At 44.8% G+C, this 22186-nt stretch overlaps 1 protein-coding gene across 5 annotated transcripts in view; it reads left to right on the top strand.

The window, feature by feature from the left end:
- fat3b (FAT atypical cadherin 3b) overlaps positions 1-22186 on the top strand; it is a 65476-nt gene that overhangs the window by 12986 nt on the left and 30304 nt on the right. For 4 of the 5 annotated variants that reach the window (XM_086057018.1, XM_086057017.1, XM_086057013.1 and 1 more), the window contains exons 5-22: positions 58-259; positions 7292-7410; positions 8505-8703; positions 11821-11882; positions 13838-14152; positions 14778-14988; positions 15839-15910; positions 17174-17310; positions 17848-18123; positions 18202-18412; positions 19019-19233; positions 19298-19456; positions 19970-20091; positions 20160-20342; positions 20593-20707; positions 20782-21048; positions 21138-21488; positions 21881-22054. In XM_086057018.1, the coding sequence (XP_085913144.1) occupies positions 58-259; positions 7292-7410; positions 8505-8703; positions 11821-11882; positions 13838-14152; positions 14778-14988; positions 15839-15910; positions 17174-17310; positions 17848-18123; positions 18202-18412; positions 19019-19233; positions 19298-19456; positions 19970-20091; positions 20160-20342; positions 20593-20707; positions 20782-21048; positions 21138-21488; positions 21881-22054 (3390 nt within the window). The remainder of the gene's footprint in view (positions 1-57; positions 260-7291; positions 7411-8504; positions 8704-11820; positions 11883-13837; positions 14153-14777; positions 14989-15838; positions 15911-17173; positions 17311-17847; positions 18124-18201; positions 18413-19018; positions 19234-19297; positions 19457-19969; positions 20092-20159; positions 20343-20592; positions 20708-20781; positions 21049-21137; positions 21489-21880; positions 22055-22186) is intronic. The other variant, XM_086057015.1, reaches the window with a different exon arrangement.

Here is a 22186-nt window from a genome sequence, read left to right as displayed (position 1 = left end):
GAAAAATCAACAAAGTAATTGTACTTCCTTACTGTTAATCGTCCAACTGGTTTCCAGGTGGTGGACGTCAACGAGAATTTGTACGCGCCGTACTTTGCCGACTTTGCTGTGAGAGGCTCGGTGAAGGAAAATTCGCGGGCGGGCACCAGCGTGCTGGCAGTGGACGCCAAGGACGACGACAAGGGGAGGGACGGCGCCTTGAAGTACTCCATCCGAGGCGGCAGCGGCCTGGGCGCCTTCACCATCGACGAAGACACAGGTTTGACGCCCCAAACCCAATTAATATCCGATGCGAGTCATGTGCCTCGTGGAGGATGTTTCCATTTATTTGTAATTGGTCGCTTATTAAAGTCCTTGTTGTGTTTTGCAATTCGACAGCTGTGCGATACACGTAATCGTGGGCTGCATGATTGCTTGATTTATATGAGTGGGACAAAAGTATTGGGACACAAGGCCTTTGAATCACATTTGGGAGTCACTGGCCCTGTGGGTTTTGGTGGCCTTGTTTTTTCCACACCAAACTTATTCAAAACATCCCTTTATGGATGGATGGATTTATTAATTCATTTATTAACCCTCCTGGTAGATTTGTTTCTCTTGGAATAGGCAAACTATTAATGGGTCAATGTTTTAAAAAGTAAAATAAAATGAACTAGTCAGTCATTTTTTGTGAATATTGGTCAATCACGTTAATAGAAGCAATAGGTGTTACATAACAGTTCAGACTTAATTATATAATATCTTAAGTCCATTGAAAATATGTGACATTTTCATTGACTGAATCAATTACACTTAAGCCAAGCAAGAAGTTTCATACGGAAAAAGTGGGTCAACAGGGGGGGTAAAAATTGCCTCTCAATACCTTTTTGTCGTTTGAATGGAGCTAGGTGATGAGAGTGATGTCATGAGATCATTATTTTAATGAGGGCAACATGGCAGCCGCACTGGCAGAGGTTGGGGGTGTGCCCCGAAACTGAGCCACAATGTGGATCAAGGCTTTCCTTTATCCGTGTAACAAAACAAAAAAAAAAAAAAATGCCAAAAAGTGTTCACGCAGTGCGATGGTGTCCCGCTCGGCATATGATGTCTGGCATTTGCTGTACATGACCTCCGCTGGCACGCGTGGATTAGATGAAATCCCAGGACTTCTCAATGACCGCCTGCTGAAAATGCCACGCATGTCTGCACATTTCGTATTTGCATGAAAGTTGAGTGTGCAGAAACCTTTCACTCTGCTATCAGAGCTCATTTTCTTTTCTGTCAGCTCTCGCTGCAAACAAATCACATTTCATTGTCTGTATTCATTATGTGCAAACGCTCCAACATCTGTCTCCAAAACTCCTACCTTCAACTTTTGACAGTGTGACGGAATTCTGCAATGGAGAGATTGCCTCAAACTTGATTTGATAGGATACTGTATGATCCGCAATATTGTACAATATATGGTACGATATTCTACATGCGACGATGCACAAAAATGAGATACAATCTGTGTGGCCTGATAAGGACGATAGTGATATACAGTGCTATATGATACAATACATTTTTGTATGATACGATGCGATACCGTACAATTGGATAAGATTCGATGGATACAATGCGATAGGCTTTGGTGCAATACAAGAAAATTCAACACTATAAGGTTCACTACTAATCAATGAGATTCAATATGACATGATGCCAAATATGATACAGTGATGCACGATATGATACGCTAAAGTATAATTTACCATGCGATACAAAACAAAATACGTCTCAAAACGATACGCTGTACAATTAATTATTTAAAATTGACTGTAATAACATAAGACCGCAGTATCTGCACTATATGGTGAAATCAATAAAAACATATCAGCACTAATAAAAGGCCTTCACAGATCCAGTAATATACACTTTTATTTATAATATACACGTACCGGTATATAATGTACGTTTAAACGCCTGTCTCATTTTGACACTTGCGCAAGGTCAAGGAGAACTTTATTATCCCCGCGGGGGAACTTCGTCGCAGCAGCGGCAGCTCAGCACACAGCCATCAAACAAAGCTGCACCACAACAACAAATAAAATGAAATAATACATAGCTAGCTCGGTGTAAATTCAGTGGTTTGTCTTCTCATGTAAAACTATCAGCCGTTAGCGAGCTTCGTGTCGGTGAAGCGATAACAATCATCGTCGGAACACTTAATAAAATTGAGCGTGGCCGGGATGGTAAGCAGCTCCTCTCGTCTTGTGCGCTCTTCAGTGTCCACTGAAGGACCGCACTGACCTTTAACTAGGCTAATTAGTATTGACTGGCCAGTCAGAGGAGAGCAATCAATTGACGCACACATACAAGGCCTATTGGCTCCAGTCTGCATGCTCTCCATGCCCACCCTCGTTGTACTGTACACAGTGTCCACTCAGAGGACGCAACATTAGGTACACTTGGAGAGGTGGTCCGATACAAAAATGAAGAATGCTCCGCTTTGAGTGCCATCTATTTAACAATACTGTATCATCTCCCCCAAAATACAAACGCTGTAAGAATATGCAAAGTTAAAGTGAAAAATAAATCAATGTAAAAATATATAATAAAAATGTAAACAACAAAATAAATACACTGTAAACAACACACATGTAATAAGACAAATAAAATAATACTGCACAATGCTGCATTTCATCCATAACAATAGTATTTTGAACAGTCAAATGTGAAATACATACAAAAAAATATTTAAGAATCATTCATGTAATAACCCACAAAAATACAAACTAAATTCAAAATTGAAATAATAGAAATTGTAAAAAATAGTTAGAAAATAAATACATTCCCCCAAAATCATATGAATATGTAAAATCAAATTTATAAAAATTGATGAAACATAATGGATAATACAAATAATAAAAATAAGCCACCAAAATAAAAAGATGAACTAAAATCAAATGTAGACAAAAAATACAAATATTAATGAAATTATTTATTTAAGAAAATAGTGGCCCTCGTCCCACATAGTGTCGCAATTCGTCACAGGATAGTCCATCCAACTGAATACAGCTAAAATCTGTCGCTAACCAAAACAGCAACACCTACCTACCAAAGCACGTAAACAGCCTCCTGAATGTATTGAACTGCATGTTTTGCATTATTTTACACAGACATTTCTTACCTTGAGCAGACAGAGATGTACCTGTTGATTTTGCCGAGGCATTCAAATGACAATGGGGACGTCCGCATAGCTTTATGTCTCAAGCCTGCGTTTATCATGCCTTAAATTCAAAAACATTTGTAAACCTCATTATATGGCGCAGTGAGCGGAAATATGAAGTTGCTTTTAAACTTAAAGATGTTTTCCACCTATCTGATCCCCTGCAGTAATGTGTAATGATGCACGGCTCCGTTATGTACCTTAACATTGCAAAGTCAGCGAGGCGCAAAGCAAGCTGGAGGTGAGGCCAAGATTATTCCGGGGGAGGTCCGAGCCAGCGCCCGTCGGAGCAGAAGCTGAAAGAAGATTGCAGGGGGGTGCGGGGGGGGGAAAAAAAAAGATACCTTATTACATTTTTTTTTGTTTTGTTTAGTTTTTTATGACTCTGTTTGACATGTTTCATAGCCATCGTCCAACTTTATCTCAGAAGAACACAGTTGGTATTAGTTACTGCTCAGCAACGCTCCCTCACCGTCCCTGTCGTGAAACAACGGCAGCATTTTAACAACTAATTCCATTTTATTATGACGTGAGTTGTGGGGTTTCATGTGGCGCTATGTTTTTCTACAGGGCGGTTGACCCAAATCAGAAATGGAATATTTTTTTGGGGGGGGGGAAACGTCTTTATTAGACCATATCTCCCATCCCTGGAAACAAGGCATATGTTCATTCTATATTATGCATTTCAGCCCTCCAGTGGTTCTTTTTCTTGCCCTTTCAATTCCTTCTCATTCCCTTTTTATTTTGTTGTGAACGTGTCTATTTAAAGCAAATAGCGCGTTCCTCTCTTCCTCCTCGACGACATCTCACATCAGGGCAATTTCCTCGAGTATTTGCACGTTTTTCACCCCCTCGCGTGAAAGGCCGGCCTTATCGTTCCCCTTTTGAGATGACTCACTCCTCCCATGCGTATGCAATGCAAAGATCCTCCTCCCTTCTATCAGCAATAAGCCGCCGCCACATCCCCGCTGCTGTTCAACCACTGGGCGACGAGAAAATTGGTATTCACATCATCTGTTGCGCGTGCCTCTCGCTCCCTCGCATTAGCGAGCCGTTTTAATGTGCTCCGAGATTGGTCTGGGAGCATGTTCTTGCGAAATGTGACCGTGACAGATAGACGTGTTGTGAGGAAACAAAAAAAAAAAAAAGCTGTTGCCACAGCTCGGTTTGTTGCGGAGTATGTTGTTTATGTTGGAAATGAAGGCTGTCAAGTCACATTTGTGTGAAATCGGCAGGGTGCTCCTCCACTAGTTCCAAGAGCTTTAAAAAAAAAGCCGGGCATGCGTCTATTTCTTCCCTCCCCACCTCCTCTCTCTCTCTCTCTCAACAGAAACGAGATGCACTCTGGAAGGGACAAAGTCAAGGACGAGCTCACAAGAGCGCGTTGTTACCGCCGACAAAAACACTCTTTAAACAGGGCGTACATGCCCCTGAACGCACCTCTTGTCATCAGCAATGCACAGGACACAGCCGTTGCATATTCATGTTTTGGCATTCGCGAATTCGACCATTTGCCGATTGTTATTGTTTTTATGATAAGGGGTGGAGGCGACTGTTAACTGATAACTTCCGCGAATAATTGACGGCCCCAATTAAAAGGTGTTTGAAATTGTGTGCAGATGCCACAAGATGGAAGCAAAGCACTTAAAACTGAGCTCATAAAGCATCAACACCATGCATCTAGCGTGTACGTAATCATGAGCGCACGGTACATAGACTACTATATCCTGTCCTTAAATTATCCAACAGAAACAGGCCACTTGCACACGAGGCTCTTTAACACTAAAGTGGTGCCTTGAGGATCAAGTTTAGTTTAATCGTATCTCAAATCATCTTTCCCCATTGAAATGAATTGAAATGACATCCGTTCCGAATTCATCCGTTCCAGCCTCCCCCCCCCCCCCAAAATATATTTTTTAATGAGAAAAATATAAATATGTAGTATTTACATATTTAAATGGAATGTAAAGAAGTAAACATTTTTGGCTTTATTTTACTTTGGAGATTGTGCTGCTCGTTCTGGTGTGTGCCCCTTGGCCACTTGGGGGCAGTATAATACAGACAAAGAGATATACACCAGGAAGAGTTTCACTCCTGACTCGGTAAGCTGCAGTAGTATTAGTCGAATTTTCGCAAAGGATAAAAACAAACGTTCACCTTTCCACCAGTTCCACTTATTTTGAGATGTCCAGTTTTGTTGGCGGTCCTTGAATGCACCTTGTGCATAGAAAAAACAACACCATCATTCAATGATTTTTTTTTGTTTTTTTGGTTTTTTGTTTTTCATAAGGTTGAACACGAACATTTCCTCTCAGAGATGAAGAACGGTTTACCAAAATGCCTTTGTTCTTCTATGATATAAAATAAGTGTAAACAAAAGATCTTTTATACCCCCAAATTTATTCGATTGTCGAAGAATGGGATGCATGGCTTAAAGTGTGGAAGAAAGACCACGCAATCGTCGATGTGGATCTCGGTCTATTTTAAGTGATGGATATAATCAATTGTAATTTATGCAAAAATGTTTGAGTTATTGTGCAACCCCCACTTAAAAAAATGCAATGTATGACCTTACTTCATTTTTTTCCTACATCAAATGCCTGCCTTTAATTATGCTGAATTAGTTGCTTTTGAGTGTTTGAAATCCATTTCTAGCAGTTTAAAATTCTCTTGGAGAAAGAGGTCGTAGTTAATTGGATTTTGTAAAAAATGATTTTTGGACATTTTTTTGATAAATACTGAATATTCAGTGGGAATTAAGGGCTTTATCCAACTTGTGATTGATTGATTAATTAACTGTACTCAGACTCAGATCTCAACAATCCTCTTTTGGATCCGCACCTTTATAGATACACACCCCTTGCATATGAATGCATTCCAACACAAAGAGTCATGAATTATTCACAGGGAAATTAAGGATAATGTGATGTTAATGGATCTTACAGAAGTGCACTGACATTTCCTGGGCTTCCCCTTCGCCCCTGCTTAAACTTCTCTGTAAAGTTCTTCCAGAATCATCCAAGTTGTTTTTTGCGGAAGCCTGCTACCACGCAAACAAACGGCTATGGAAATGCATGGTTAACTTCCTTGGGTGGGGCATCAAGGAGGCGCGTCTCAACATTTTTGTCCATACTAGCCTATGCAAAGGCTGTCAAGCCAAAAGGCCTGAATTCATTGCAAAATCTGGCATGGAGAGTAGAGCAGACAGTCCATTAAGAGGTCGCACCAGAGCTGTCAGCTCCTCAACTTACTTCAGGGCACTGACACATTGTGTGCATTTGCGTGTGTGTGTGTGTGTGTGTGTGTGTGTGTGTGTGTGTGTGTGTTTGTGACTTTATTGGTGTTGGCACAAAAGTAACAGCAAGCGAGGGGTGAGCCGTGATTGGCCGAAGTTTTGAAGGTGACCACGGCGGCGCCGCTAATGGCCGTGAATGTCACTGCAGCCGCCAGTATTGAGGGCGTTTTTGTGGGCAAATAAATACAAAGCCATTTAAATGGATCGTTAAAATGTGAACTGGGAAATAATTACATGTGACGATTGGAAATTGTAATAATACTTTAATGAGTTGTAGTCATAAAAGTTGCAAAAATCAGTGCTCTCCATGCAGATTTTTCATCTTGCTCTGAATGGTATGGACTACTGTGCACTTCGGCATCCATACAATAATACTAATTTAATTCATATAAACATAATGCTAGTTAAATTGACAAAACGTAAAGAAATTGTCATTTAGTTAAATAAAATTCGGAATTAATTTCAGAACCAAATTGATAGGTCACCAATTTTCATAAATTACTTAACGACATTATCATTATTCAACACACAAAAGTAGCAACGAGCTACGATTGGCCGAACCGCTGAATGTGACCTCAGCGGTGCCCCAAATGGCCATTAATGTCACTGCAGCCTCAAGTCATCTCTAGAAATTTGTTGTTGCTGATCTGTGGGGATGGGTGCTATGAGTTTGCAGCCTCTGGGAAATTACACTCAAATTGTTTCCTGCTTTGGGAATGAATCCTCTGCGTGACAACCGCACGCACACACGAACACACACCTGATTGTTATATGTTCCCGCTGGTATTAATATGTCTTCCTTCCCGCAGGGGTGATTTACACGGCAGGCATCCTGGACTGCGAGAACAAGGACTCTTATTGGCTGACGGTGTACGCCACAGACAGAGGGGTCACGCCGCTGTCGGCTTCCGTCGAGGTCTTCATCCAGGTAGGGTGCGCACGCTCTGCATGACAATTGGAGCCTTTGCAGTGCAGGGATGCACCCTTTTTATGTCTGTATAGTTATACACTCACTGGCCACAACATTACAGGGCAACGGCAGCACATTCATCAAAAGCATCTTGAGACGATAAACTAGAAAGCCGCAGTGTAGCCCGTCAGGTATCCTCCAGTTGTTTGCTACTTTATACAGTATTTACTCTACTACAAAAGTTTAACTAAATAATCAGGTTTCAATTATGTGATGTCTCAAGCGCAACATTGAGCGCTCACTTCAAAAGTATTTACTGCCACTCGCAGTTGAAATTCTCATATTACCATTTTGTCTTAACAACACCATAGCCTAGCATACTGTTAACATTTTGACTTACACGCTAACAACAGCAAATAATTATGGGAGAGAGAATCCATTTTTCGATGGAACCACCATGTTGATTTTTGATGAACTCATATGTGGACGGCAGCATAGCTTTATCCGGAACTCAATGTTGTGATCTTCAGCGTGTAAACAAATCTACGCACACTTGATTGTTCCGCCTCGGCATCCAGCACAAACATGACACATTTGAGAGACTTTGCGAAATGGCAATGTTGTTGTTGTGCCTTTGGGGCGTGATTGGTCGCACACGCACACACACACACCGTAACGCAAAGTTTAATCAGACACAGGTGCTCCTCAATTACCCGCTCAAGCATCTCTGTACCGTGTCGCTGGCGGCCCACGCTCGTAAATATTCCGTACGCGTGCACGCCGAAGCTGAGTAGACTCATTCGCAGTGCATTGTGGGTGTGGCATATAGCATACAAGTGTGTGCTACACGGGCTTGATTGAGAGAGATTAATATACTGTATATAAAGAAAGTCAACATTTCACACCAACAAAAGAATAGTTGACTACTTTTCTTTATCTTCATATTTAATTAAAATTTGATCATTTGAAATTAAATTTGATTTTATACTGTATATACACGCGTACTTGTATACACACTGGTGGTTGGGGACTGCACTGCATTAGTGTGCCGGTGTACCTAATAGAGTGGTCACAAAGCGCACTTAACACCGAAATATTTGTCCTCTCATCAGGTGGAAGACGTGAACGACAACGCACCGCTCACCTCGGACCCCATCTACCACCCGACGGTGATGGAGAACTCGCCCAGGGACGTGTCGGTCATCCGCATCCAGGCGCAAGACCCCGACCTCACCGCCACGCCCAGCCGCCTCAGCTACCGCATCACCGCCGGCAACCCGCAGAACTTCTTCTACATCAATCCAAAAACAGGTCAACCAAGTCATTTACACATATTTACACAAAGAATAATAGAGAATAATCATGTGTTTCGTGAGTCATTTATATACATTATTTCATGCCTTTATAAAAGTTATTTAATGGATTTTTTTATCCATAGACTACTCATTTTATTTTATTGTTTGATTGAATTTTTATATACTAAGTGTGGACTTTTTTTTTCTGCCAAATTTAAATGTTTGCACATGTAAATGCAATTAAATAGGTCATTCAAATCTAAATAAATTAATAAAAATAAATATAATTAAATTGCACGTCATCTCATTAAATAGTACAATTGGATGTTATAAATTATTGTTATTGCTGTTGTATTTATTCAAGGACCCTTTGATTTTGATTCAATTAGGATTCTTATTATTTATTTATTTTATTCCCTATTTATTATTTAATGGGATTGAAGCCTTGGAATGCAATCTGTCAAAGTCTCCCATCAAGGAGGTTGATGGGCGGGATCAACCATCTGATTGGTCAGACTAAACTACACATTCGTGCGAATAGTCTGATCCAGGGGTCAAACTGTCAACGCCGTGAAAACCGGACAAAGTTTTCACTGTCTTCGCTGTCATACAAGTGTAAAAAGAAGCTAACATTAGTGTGATGTGCCAGAGGACTTGCACTTTTCCTGCCGTCTGAGCCCTCCTGTGTTGTTGTTGTCGTTGCCGCCTTTATCTCTTGCTCATTCCCGTCCGAATCGATGTCCCTGTCTCCTGATAAATTGACTTTTACTGCATCCGGCACCGCCTCCCTACCAGGATCCTATTAAAGCGGCGGATTGATATGATAGGCGTGTTATCACGGCACAACGGCACTTTTGTGTGTGTCGGGAGTCCTGAAACCTTCCCTGGTCCGGTGCGAAACTGATTGATGTGTCCCGTTCGACCCCGGCGCTTTGATTTGTTGTGTGTGTGTGTGTGTGTGTGTGTGTGCGCGCGCGCGTAGCCAAGCACAACACAAGATTGAAGCACCGCTCTCTGCTTTAGGCGCAGTGACAACCCCCCCCAGACCACCACAACCCCAAAACCACTTAACCCCCCTCTCACCCCAACTCACCTCACCCTCCCTCCACTCCCACTCATCCTCCTCCTCGTTTTCTTCTTCCTCGGCGGGTGAGCAAACACAAGAGATGAGTGTTGACACAAGGTCCAAGACGAGGGAATAAGCTACCATGTTTGTCTTCCCTGACTATGTGAGACTATTTTTTTTTTTTTTTTTTTTTTTTAAATGGACCTTTTTTTTTTTAAATGGACCATTCGTGGGATGGAACTACTAGACTAACTACTTAGTTATACACTGTGCAGATATGACATTTGTGAATGACAGTTGGTACGAAAATGAATTCGTTAGCGAGTTGCGTGTTTGTGCAACTATAAAGGTGTGTGATAGTTGTTTCGGTTGTATGTGTGTGTGAGTGTATATGATATTATTATTTGCGTGCTGATTGTGTGGATGTGAGCCAATGTGTGTACATTGCGTGTTTATTTTGTGATTATGTTGGTGTGTGAGATGATTTGCTCTTGGCGATGCTTCCATACGAGTGTGTACGTGTGTGACTGAAACATGCATGTTCCACCTCACAACATGCACACCCACGCACCCGCACACAAAAAGGGTACTAATCCTTGTGCTTTAATTCCGCTGCTATTAAGTAAATGAATTGGCTTTCATTAGAAGAGTGGCGTAATTTAGCTTGTGTGTATTAATTATGGACATGTTTTTATGCATATTCATTCAAACAAAGACACCACTAAATACGTCTAAAAGTGAAGCAGGGGTCAATGTAGTGCAGAGACAGACTTGATTAGATTTTTGTGGAGGATTAGGAAGTAAATCTTACACTTATATACGGCACACCACCAGAATGTTAATGCATGGACTCACTCTGCTGTAATATTACATGCACTTGGGTGGAATGTATATAAAGGTAATTATGTAGTTAAACGGCCACTCTGCATTACGGAACCACCAGACCCAATAGAGGGTGCTTTTTCCTACTAGAATGTATTTTATATTTTATACAGAGCACTGGTTCAAATGTGAAATTAACTCATTTTAGCAAACTTTTTCTTTGTATTTCCTTAGCGTGTGCTTGACTTCCGGTTCCTGTTGCTTGTGGCTGCGGCTGCCATTTGCAATTTTTTAAAATTTTTTTATATTTTTTTTTTACCGGGGTCCCACAGGGCAGTTGGTTCGTCCTATGAAAACTTTGCCTGTCAACAAGCGAATGTGTATGTGTTTGACGGTTAAAGAGCAAGCCTGTGTACGTCTATGTGTAGGGTTCGTCGTGGGCACAGGTGTGTGTGAGAGGAAGTGTGTGAATGTTTGTGTGATTGTAATAAACCTATTTGTATTCGTACATCAACTTCTTTTGTTATGGCTCAGTGGCCCAGTTATGATTGTGTCATATGAACACGTCACGTGTGACCTGACCAGGAAAAAGCAATTCTGTTTAAAAAAAAAAAAAAGTTATCTAAACTTGTTAAAACACACTTTTTAAACATATTAAAACACACAAGTATTTCTTAGCTAATAACAAAAGCCTTTTAGCTTAATGCTAACATATACAGTAATGAGACTTGCAGCGAAAAGCAAAAATCTGCCCCAAAAAACGAACCCCTCCTTTGTAATTGCCTATAAATGCCACTAGATGGTGGCAAACAACTAAGTTTGTCTAAATGAAGCTCCTCAACGCACTTAAAATTGTTTTGCAAGATGCTACCGGATGGCGCCAAAGCAATATTGCCTTTAGTGGGGCTTTCAGCGAATAACGAAGGATGGGCTTCACCCAAAAAGTATGCAAATATTTCATGGAAAACATAATTGACTGGCAAACAGAAAATGGCATTGGCGACAATAGACATTCAAAGAACAACAACTTTAAAAGGCACGGAGCATTACTCAGGCATAACTTCATTCTCCTCTGGGGAGGATTTTTACACCTGGAGTTACCTCGGCGCTGCCTGGCATGTCGCGGCACAACATGGAAATTCGCACCCGCCTGTATTCTGTAGAACCCCATAAAAATGATTGCTTAGCAATCTTCGAGAGATGATCGCGTATTATAATGACTCTCTTCTGTCATCCGGCTGCCAGGCTTGATCACCACGACGGCGAGGAAGCTGGACCGAGAGCAGCAGTCGGAACACTTCCTGGAGGTAACGTACGACCGGCGCGGGGCCTCGGGGGTCCACCGGTTTGTTTATCTTTCGTCGCCACCTGCCACGATGCTAACACAGCCGGCCGGCTGGAGGACGAGCCAGACAGCCTTCAGACACTGATGAATGCCTCCAGGTTGGGGCCCGGGCGTGGGGATTTCTTAAATGTAATCGTTCATCATCGGTTATCTCCTTGGCTCGGGCCGGCGAGGACTTTGTGCGTGCGTGTGCGTGTGAAAGTGTGTGAGTGTTAGATAAGTGCAGACACTGGGCGTCCAGATAGCGTCACGATTAGCATTTGCGCCGCCCGCGCTGCATGCCGATGAAGCGGATAATCGCAGCGTCTCCACTTCACAGGGAAAACTTCATCCCTGACGAGACTTTGCGCGCAACTTATTAACCGCCGCAATGAAATGAAATAACACCCCCCCCGTGTGACCCCCACCGAGATGTTTATCTGTCGCCGAATGATATCTCAGCCTCAGCCACAGTGAGAGGGCACCGGGGAAGACAATAACATCATATACACTCACTTCATTAGGTGGGCAGTTTAATGAGATCCAATACAAGCGCTGGAGCAATAATTCTGCCTGTGCAAAGACAACTTTAGATCATTAATACAGCAAGGGATGCTCTCGAAATCTTTCGTTTCTCTTAGCGACGTGAAATCTGGTCAACGTATCCATCATAGGTTTAGCCATTAAAAGAAGAAAAAAAAAAAAGAAATTTTGAGAACCCGTACCCAAAAATACTGAGGAAGTCTGGGGAACATGGCGGTAAAGTTGGATGACTCACCATCAAACACCAACATTCAAAAGGAAATTCTGCCCCTGCGGCTAGCTTCCGTGAGGAACACAACATTTGGTAAGCGCGTCTTATCGTGTAGAACCACACAAAAAAAAAAAAAAGTGTCAAGAAGCCATGTCCAAAAAGACTCATGAAGTCTGGGGGACAAGGCAGTGCTCAGCATGATGGTGACGTTTGAAGTCTTGCCATCAAACACGAACCTTTGTTTTTCAAATAGAAAATCCTGCCATTGAAGCAGTTTAACTTGAGAGCCTGAAATTTGGTAGCCGTGTCTATTATAAGAAGACTCACAAAAACCATGCCTACAAAGACACAGGAAGTCTGACATTTTTTTTTTGTTATTTCATTTGAGAAGAGAGAGCATGTCCAGTGAAGTTGGATGACTGTCAGTTACATTATTGTCATAAAACACAAACATTGTCAAGAAAATTCATCCTCTGAAGCCATGTTCCCTAGGCAACGAGACATTTGGTAGACATGACTATCACAAAAAAAAAAAGTTTCAGGAGCTCACGCCTGAAAAAGACACAGGAAGTCAACCATTTTGTTTTGAAACAACATCAAAAGTTAACTTGACAATGAATGTTTTTTCTTTTGGAAAATTCAGCCCCCAATTCCAGTTTAAAAACATGAAATTTGCCAGATGTGTCGACCATGCAGAGACCCACAAAAAAAAGTCTCAATAAACCGTGTCTGTAAAGATACAGGAGGGCTCCCACTTTGGTTTGAAGCGGACATAGTCATACACATAGGCTTATTTTGGCCATTTCCAGGGGTCCTTCAATAGACGAACTTATTGTAAGCGTTCCAACTTCCTTCAAACTCCGCGTGCTCTCTTGAAAGTGAATGCAAATAGACAGTCGGAAATGGGATCTCCATTTAAGACCCGCAGCGCGAGTGTCGGTGTGTGCGGCTTTGCCCGGCAGAGAGTGTAATTAAGAGTCCAGTCAGCAGTCAGGCAGCTCGCACTAGCGATGCGATCCAATCGATGTTGTGATGAGACCTTTGCCTCCACCGCAGGCCTCGCTAATACAAAGAGATTTCCCATGAGCTCGACTCCTCGCCGCCGCCGACGTGCGTCCACTAAAAGCACACCAAAAATATTCCGCGCCCGCACGCTCGCTCACACAACGGTGGCGGTTTCCTAGGTGACGGTCATCGACGGGCCGGTGACCACTCGCCAGTCCACCGTGTGGGTCATGGTCCACGTGGAGGACGAAAACGACAACCCGCCCGTCTTCCCGGAGGTCACCTACCGCATCCGCTTGCCCGAGCGTGACCGCAACCGGCGCGGAGAGCCCGTCTACCGGGTCTTTGCGCACGACCGCGACCTGGGCGCCAACGCCAACGTCAGCTACAGCATCGTGGGCGGCAACCAGGACGAGACCTTCAGCGTGGACCCGCGCACCGCCATGGTGGTGTCCAAGAAGGCGGTGGCGGCCGGCAGCTACCACGTCCTCACGGTAGGCCAGACTCCCTTTTTGGAACGTTTTTCCTCAGGCATAAATCCATATTTTATCATCCCAATGGATTTTTGTGAGTAGGCAAAGATAAATTTGACAACCCGCCAATGGAATTGCTTTTTTATTTCAGTTTTCTTGCACTCAATCATGGCAACACACAGCTTGTTTGGGGGCCTTCATTTACAAACAAATGTCATGGTAATAAATGATTCGCTTTTCTTCTTTTAAGACTGCTTTAGTGCAGACATTAAGCTTTATGTCTTCTCTGATTGGTCACTGCCATGTTGAGCCTGCATCAGAAGTTATAGTGCATCCCTCAGCAGAGTGCAGACCTCCACCTAGGCCCAACTACCATTTTTGGCATCCACATTTTGGAGAGGATATTCAAACTTTGTCATAAAACAGAAACATTTAATGATTCAGCCCCTGAAACCAGTTTCCCTCGGGAACATCAATATTGATGGGACTGCCTATCACATGAAGACTCACAAAACTGCCATTTTGCTTTGAGGCAGTCCTTTAGCCGCTAACATGCTAACACGAATGCTAACACGCTCATTCATTAAATCAACGAATCAGTTCAACACCGTCGACTCCCCTCATGTGACATCATTTCCTGTTTCAGATCAAAGCGGAGGACGGCGGCGACGCCCCGCTGTGGGCCACGGTCAAACTTCACGTGGAGTGGATCGGGCGGCCCGCTGCCTCGCCGCTGCCCCTGCTGTTCACCCAGCGCTGCTACAACTTCTCCGTGCCCGAGACGGCCGTCGTGGCTCAGCCCGTGGGAGTGGTCGCCGTGGGCCAGTCCGACACCCCCGTTTGGTTCAACATTGTGGGTGAGGCCACTCGGTGGAGTTAATGACGGAAAATACCCTGACCATTTTTATAAACGCAGCATCGGGCTGCAGCCTGTCAGCATCGATAATGCTTTCTATTTTTACATATGCAAGCACTGCGTTCAATTTTATTTATTTATTTGTTCTGATGTGTGCAGTGACAACATGTAATTGATTTTGATGACCTTTCACTGCGCTGGCCGTTCTCTACCGCTGCTGTTGTTGTTCACAATAATCAACACCACGCCGACGCATTAATTAAAAATGAGTTGATTGATGCTACATTGCTGCAGAGGAAACATCAGTGTAATTATTGCTTGCATCTTTCACGCTTCAGTTGCAACAATCTTATTAGAACTGATCAGACCCAACTAGTGTGTAATGACATCATTGTAGAATGTAGAAAGTTGCCGTGAGTGCTCTACATGGACAGAAGCATTTGGACATTTTATACAATTGGATGCGGCTAAATTTGTGGCGAGAAATGATTTTCTGTTCTCAGGGTACAAATCAAGGCTCAGAAAGATTAGATTAGTAGAGAAATGAATAATTACATCTTCATTAACAAATTCAGGGGGAAAAAACAGCTCAATTAAGGCATCAACACATTACAGGACTCTAGATAACGCAAGTGCTTGGTGGGCTTAATTAAGCAATGGCACGGGCCGCATGCCACCCACGTGCCGTACTTTGCCCGCCCTTACCCCAGTTGCATCAGACTTTGCAAATGTTGGAAAAGTCCCCCAATCTGTAGAAACTCCCCATTTTCTTCACATTTCACTTCCCGTAGGCGTCCCAATACTTTTGTCCACTCATTCCCATCTGAATTCATGTCGTTCTCCGCGTGCAGGAGGACGCGTGGCCAGAGAAATGTTCTACATTCCGCAGAACGCGTGTGGGAGGAACTGCTCTCTCGACACAGGTAAGGCGAAAAGCAAATTAGGCGCATAAGAAAAAAAAAAGAAGAGAACAAAATGGTAAATTCGGCACAGCAGCCTGTGCTTAGCCAACGGCAGTATGGATTGATCTCATTTGGAAGAAGCATCGTCACACTCTGACAGTGTGCGGACGCATTAGGGGATACTACATCCATCCATCCATCCATCCATCCATCCTCTTCAATATATTCTATTCAGAATCAGAACATGAAGAAAAAAATATATTGAAAAAAAAACTGAACTTTACAAAAAGTGAACGAATATGAATAGCAGGCTGTATTGTAATATAGCAAAGATACACTCAAACTCCAACATTTCAAGTAACGTTTAGTTTGTTGTAAATACTAACAATAAGTAGAACGAAACAAATATTTTCTCCCGATGGAAACTGCTTCACATCTGTGTCGCATGGAGCACCCCAACTTCTTTGCACCTAGGAGCTGCTATTCATAGCCCAGGACGATTGGTCATCGGAAGGCCTTAAGATCGCTGACTGAGTGTCGGATGGATGGGAAGATGCCGAGCCAGGCCTCGCTCAAGCCAACCTAGGCCTAATCGAAGAATCATCCTATCATGTTTTCCAGGCTGCTGCTTTACATCTGTGATGCGTGAAGGAAGTCTTACCAACTTTTGCCACTAAGACCATTGATTGCACTGTGTAGAGTCATCTGAGCGTTTTTTCTGACACTTGCCTCACATTTGTGCTGCATGGAGTCAAAAGCTTCCCTTTGAAGCCTTTTTGACCTTAAGATGATATCTCTTTTTGGTAATACTGCGAGACGGCTAAACCCCCGACTGTAATATTGACCATCTTCTCCCGAGGGGGGAAACGGCAACAACAAGAACCCTCAAAAAAGGAAAAGTAAGCCAATCCCTGCAGTGGGCATCAGTATTCATGTGCTTGCGTGTGAAGCCGGAGCCCTCAAATATGTGCAGGGATGAGAGCGAGGATGGCGTTGAATAGCAAAGGCGTATCAATTCTCTCTCTCTGTGTGTGTGACTCTAATCTAACATTAAGCCTATAAACTGTACACCGGCCCGGGCCGCGAGGTGGCTGGTGTTTGGCGAGCGATAAGGCAGATGTTGGCGAGAACGCTAACGGCTCCCGGGCTGACGGGCGGCGCGATGTCGCGTTTCACTTCGCTTTACTGCGCTCAGCCGCCGGGCCCGGATGGCCACAATAATTTGCGCGGCGAGGTTCGAGACGCGAATGCTAACATGCATCGCGTATGTGCGTGTGCGCGCAGGTAGCTTCGATATGCAGTTTGACCTCCAAGTGGGCGTGGGCACCCTGGTGGTGGCCAGGCCGCTGGACGCCGAAGTGCAGGCCGTCTACAACATGACGGTGCAGGTGACGGACGGGACCAGTGTTGCTACCACGCAGGTACGCACACGCATACACACGCGCGCGCGACATGAATTTGTCACAATAGTAAGCTATGAGGAACATCAGATGAAGGAACGTGATTTATATGGCCGTAGCAGAAATGTTCTTGAGACTTTTTTGTGGGTCTGCTAGTGATCAACACTCCCACGAAATTTCTGGTTCCTCGGGCAAACCGGCTTCATGGAGGGAATTTTTGAGTTCGGTTAATCTCTGACCTTGTGGAATTTTTTTATGGCAAGTATTCGAAACTTTTCTGCGCAATCATTTGGTAATGTAGCATTTCCCATTTGTCTAGTGTGCAAGTTTAAAATTTTCTAGCAATTGGAGAACTTCTCAGGCCAGGTCAAGTTTGCTTTTGAAGGACATCTTGAAATGGACACAATGGACCTCAAATGACTGCTTCAAACCAAAATGGCCAACTTGCTGTGACCTTTTATCGGGTCCATTCAACGTTCCAAATTTCATGAACCTGCCTTCAGCGGCTGAATTTTCCAAAATGTATGTATGTCAGAATATGTCGCTGTGCCGTGTCAGGTGTTCATCCGGGTCCAGGACAGCAACGACAACCCTCCGGTGTTCTCGCAGCCGGCCTACGACGTCAGCGTTTCCGAGGACGTGGCGGTGGACACGGAGCTGCTGCGCCTGCGCGCGTCGGACATGGACGAGCGCAGCCGTCTCAGCTTCTCCATCTACGGCAGCGTGGATCCGGCTAGCATGCGGTTGTTCCGGGTCAACCCCAGCACAGGGGCCGTCCACACGGCCGACCGGCTGGATTACGAGGCCCGGACGCAGCACATCCTCACCGTCATGGTGAGCTCTCGGCAGCGTTGTTAACGTCACTGATTTGATCTTGCTTATCATACCTTGTGGTCTGCTTTCGCTCTTCAGGTCAAGGACCAGGAGTTTCCATTCAACCGGGACCTGGCTCGGATCCTGGTGGCGGTGGAGGATGCCAATGACAACGTCCCGTACTTCACCAGCACCGTTTACGACGCCGTCGCCTCTGAATCTTCCCCCGTTGGCACATCGGTCCTGCAAGTCACGGCACTGGACAAGGACAACGGAATTAATGGACAACTTACCTACGCCATACAAGCAGGTCGGGATTATTTTGGCCTTTCACCTGTCTGTGTAGTATACAAATATAGCAATCGAATAGGTTCCTTAAACCAAAATGGTAGACTTCCTGTGTCCAACTTGGTAGGAATCAAACAAAATCTGTAGGACAAGCTTACTTTTGAAGGACCCTTGAAAATGGTCACAAGGAGGCTTTAATGGCAGACCTCTTGTGTGTTTTCAGGCATGGTTTCTTGAGACTTTTTTGGGGGCCTACCAAATTTCTGGTTCCCAAGGCAAACTGGCTTCTGGGGCTGAATTAAAGAAAATAATAATAATTGACTAATAATTAATAATTAGACTCATTGCTGCATTTTCAAACCAACGTAGCAGACCTCCTGTGCAGTTACCGTAATAAATTCAAGGCACTTTTCTGTGGCTCTACTCATGATAGACGTGTACCAAATTTCATGTTACGAAATAAAACTGAGGTAGAGGCAAAGGGTAAATTATAAAAACTCAAACCGTTCGCAATTTACCATCAGCTGGGATCTAAGCACACGCGGTTAATATCTGGTCAAAATTTCATAAACAAATTTGTCTCATTTAAATTCATGCAACTTTTCAGTGTGCTTGTGTTATTTCGCAGGCAACACAGGCGGCGTATTCAGCATTAACAACAACACAGGCCTCGTCGTCATCGCCAAGGACCTAGACATCACTTCTGTGGGCTTTTACACGCTCACCGTGCGAGTCACGGACGGCGGTTTTCCACCGCTAATGGCCACCGCTTCCGCCCGTGTATCCTTGACACTCTCCGACTTATCCAGACCCAAATTCTCCCAGAAGGAGTATCAGGCCGAGGTAAAGCATGGGCAGATCTGGAAGACCCGGAAAAATGCTAACTTATTGATGTTTTTGGTTGCAGATCATGGAAAACAGCACGGCTGGAGCTTACGTGGCCACAGTTAGCGCCCTGAGCCGCTCGGCGCTCGTTTATGACATCACCAGGGGCAATGAAGAAAAGTGCTTCTTTATTAATCACCACACAGGTGTCATCAGCACGCGTAAACGCTTCGACTTTGAGGTCAGTTCATGCTTGGCGGACTCGTTTATTGTGGTGTATAGTGTTGTGTGGCTCAACTAAAAAACAAAACAAAAAACAACACTCCAAGGAAGTACAGAGGAAACATTTTTCAATTTTTTTTGGGTTGTTATGAAGTTGTCCAATTTGTCAGCAATAACTTAAAAGACATCATTGGTCGAATGTTTTGGGGAAATTCATCCCCTGGAGCCAGTTTTGTTTAGAAACCCAAAATTTGGTAGGCATGTCTGTCATGAAAGGAAGCCTGCGTTTTTTGAAGCTGACATTTTAGCCTCATTTTGGCCATTTCCTCTGAGAATTCATTTTGCGAATCATTTTAGTTTTGGAAATTGTGCATACACACAGCATGTTGAAAATACCTTGGGAAAATTGTAGATTATTTTTGGGGAGGTGAAATGAAAAAATCTGAGTACGCCGCATCATAATGAGTTTGTTACCGATACTCAGTTTGGTAGTTAATCTCTGGAATCCGTCCTGTGCCTTTGCTTTGATCAGAAAACGGCGTCTTACTTCCTGATGATCCGCGCCTCCAGCATGGCGGGCACAGAATCCAGTGCCGCAGTTGTGGTTCAGGTGGGCGACGTCAACGACAACGAGCCCATCTTCCAGCAATTAAGGTATCAAAACCCTTCGGCCATCGTGTAGACCGTAAGTCCCGACCCCGCTGTCGGACCTCGCGCGGCAGGTACGTGGGGGCCATCAGCGAGGCAGCTCCTGTAAACAGCGTGGTCCTCGGGGACGACGGCAACCCGCTAGTCATCCGCGCGACGGACGCCGACCGCAATCACAACGCCCTGCTGGTGTTCCAGATCATAGACGAGACTGCTCGCATGTTCTTCAGCGTGGACCCTGGGACCGGATCCATCAGGTGGGTACTGGCTTTTTGACCATTCAGCCCCCAGTTGAACTTAGGTACACACATTCTGGTAGGTAGGCATGTCTATCATTAGTTGACACCCAAAAGTCTCAAGTAGCTATGTCCGATTGCTACCAAAGGTGAACAACATATACTTGACAGAAAAAAAAAACTGTCATTAGACAGGAAAATCAGCTGCATACGGTCGGAGTTCAACGAAACGGTCCGGTCCTTGAGCTTCTGTCACCTTCTTGTATTTAAGGACGATTGCCAGCGTGGATTATGAGACCTTCCCCGAGTTTGTCTTCAGGGTTCACGTCCGGGACAGCGGACAGCCGCCTAAAAGTGCCGACTGTCCCGCTGAGGTGTTTATCAAGGTGAGTGGCACGTTGTGTAGTCGTTTGTCTTCTCCCCACAAGCCAATCAACTCGAACCGGCGCGTGAATTTCAGGTGATCAACGTCAACGACTCACCGCCAAGATTCTCGCAGGAAATGTACGAGAGCATCGTCCTGCTGCCCACCTACCCCGGAGTGGAGGTCGTCCGCGTGGAGGCCTTCGATCCCGACGCAATCGCGGACCCCGGCAACAAGACTCCCCAGCTCGTCTACTCTCTGGCGGACCGCAACCTGGAGCACTTCTCAGTGGAGCGCAGCAGCGGCGTGGTGACGGTCATCAATCAAAACCTCAGCAAAGACCGCTATCGATTCAATGTGAAGGTCGGCCGATCGACACCGCATTAGGCGCAAGCTTATAGCTACCGAATGGCCGTGGACACTCTCTGCTTGTGCGCGCTTCTGTGCTGCAGGTTTGGGACGGTCGTTTCTCCAGCGTGGCGGTGGTCACAGTACTCGTCCGCCAAGCCGTCAACAGCGGCCTTTCCTTCGCCGCCCCGTTTTACTCCGCCACTGTCCGAGAGAACAGCCGCAAGACGAGCGTCCTGGCTGTGGTCGACGCCGCCGGCCAGCGCCTCAACGAGCCACTGAGATTCACACTGCTCAACCCCGGCGGGCTCTTCGCTGTGAGGCCCACCTGCGGGGCCTTGCTCACCGTCGGCGTCCCGTTTGACCGCGAGCAACGGGACAGCTACGAGCTGGTGGTGGAAGTCCGCAGGGAGGAGGAAGTACTGAAGGTGGCCAGAGTCGCGGTCAGAGTGCAGGTGAGGATGAATTATTTGGCTTTCCAACAAAAAGTCTCAAGAAGCCATTCCTGCTTCTTGAGGTTTTATTAGTTGCCATAAAAGATGGAAGTTGTTCCAAAAAAAATCAGCCCCTGAAGCCTGTTTCCTTTAGGTACATGAAATTTGGTATGCACGTCTATCATGGGTCGACGTACAGAAAAGTGTCAGGAAGCCATACATGAAAAGACACAGGAAGTCGGCCATTTTGAAAATCCAGCCCCTGAAACCAGCGTTACTTGACGTGACATATAGTGGGCAGACCCACAAAAAAAGTCTCAATAGCCATTTTGGTTCGAAGCGGCCATTTCCACAAACTTTTTAGGGAGTCGTTAATGCGATGCAAGCTTTCTGCTCACTTTGTCTCCTTCCAGGTGGAAGACGACAATGATAACGCCCCCGAGTTTGTGAACCTCCCATATTACGCCACCGTGCGGGTGGAAGCGGAGCCCGGCTCGTCCATTTTCACGGTGACGGCCACCGACCAGGACTTGGGCGTGAACGCTCAGGTGACCTACCGCCTCAAGGACCCACACAGGAACTTTCAGGTAGGAGTCACTCCTCATCTTCACTGTCACAAAAAAACCCCCATGAAAAATAGGATTTTTGCTATTTTCAGCAGAATTCCCAACCTCGGCGAATAGCGCGGGCCACTGTGAGTAACCTTTGCTCTTGAACCT

Source organism: Filicampus tigris, chromosome 17, assembly GCF_054856515.1.
Source record: "Filicampus tigris isolate MCC_2025a chromosome 17, RoL_Ftig_1.0, whole genome shotgun sequence".
In the NCBI taxonomy this organism is placed as follows: Eukaryota; Metazoa; Chordata; class Actinopteri; order Syngnathiformes; family Syngnathidae; genus Filicampus; species Filicampus tigris.
The sequence above is the reverse complement of the archived record's forward strand: the minus strand, read 5'-3'. Positions and strand labels throughout refer to the sequence as shown.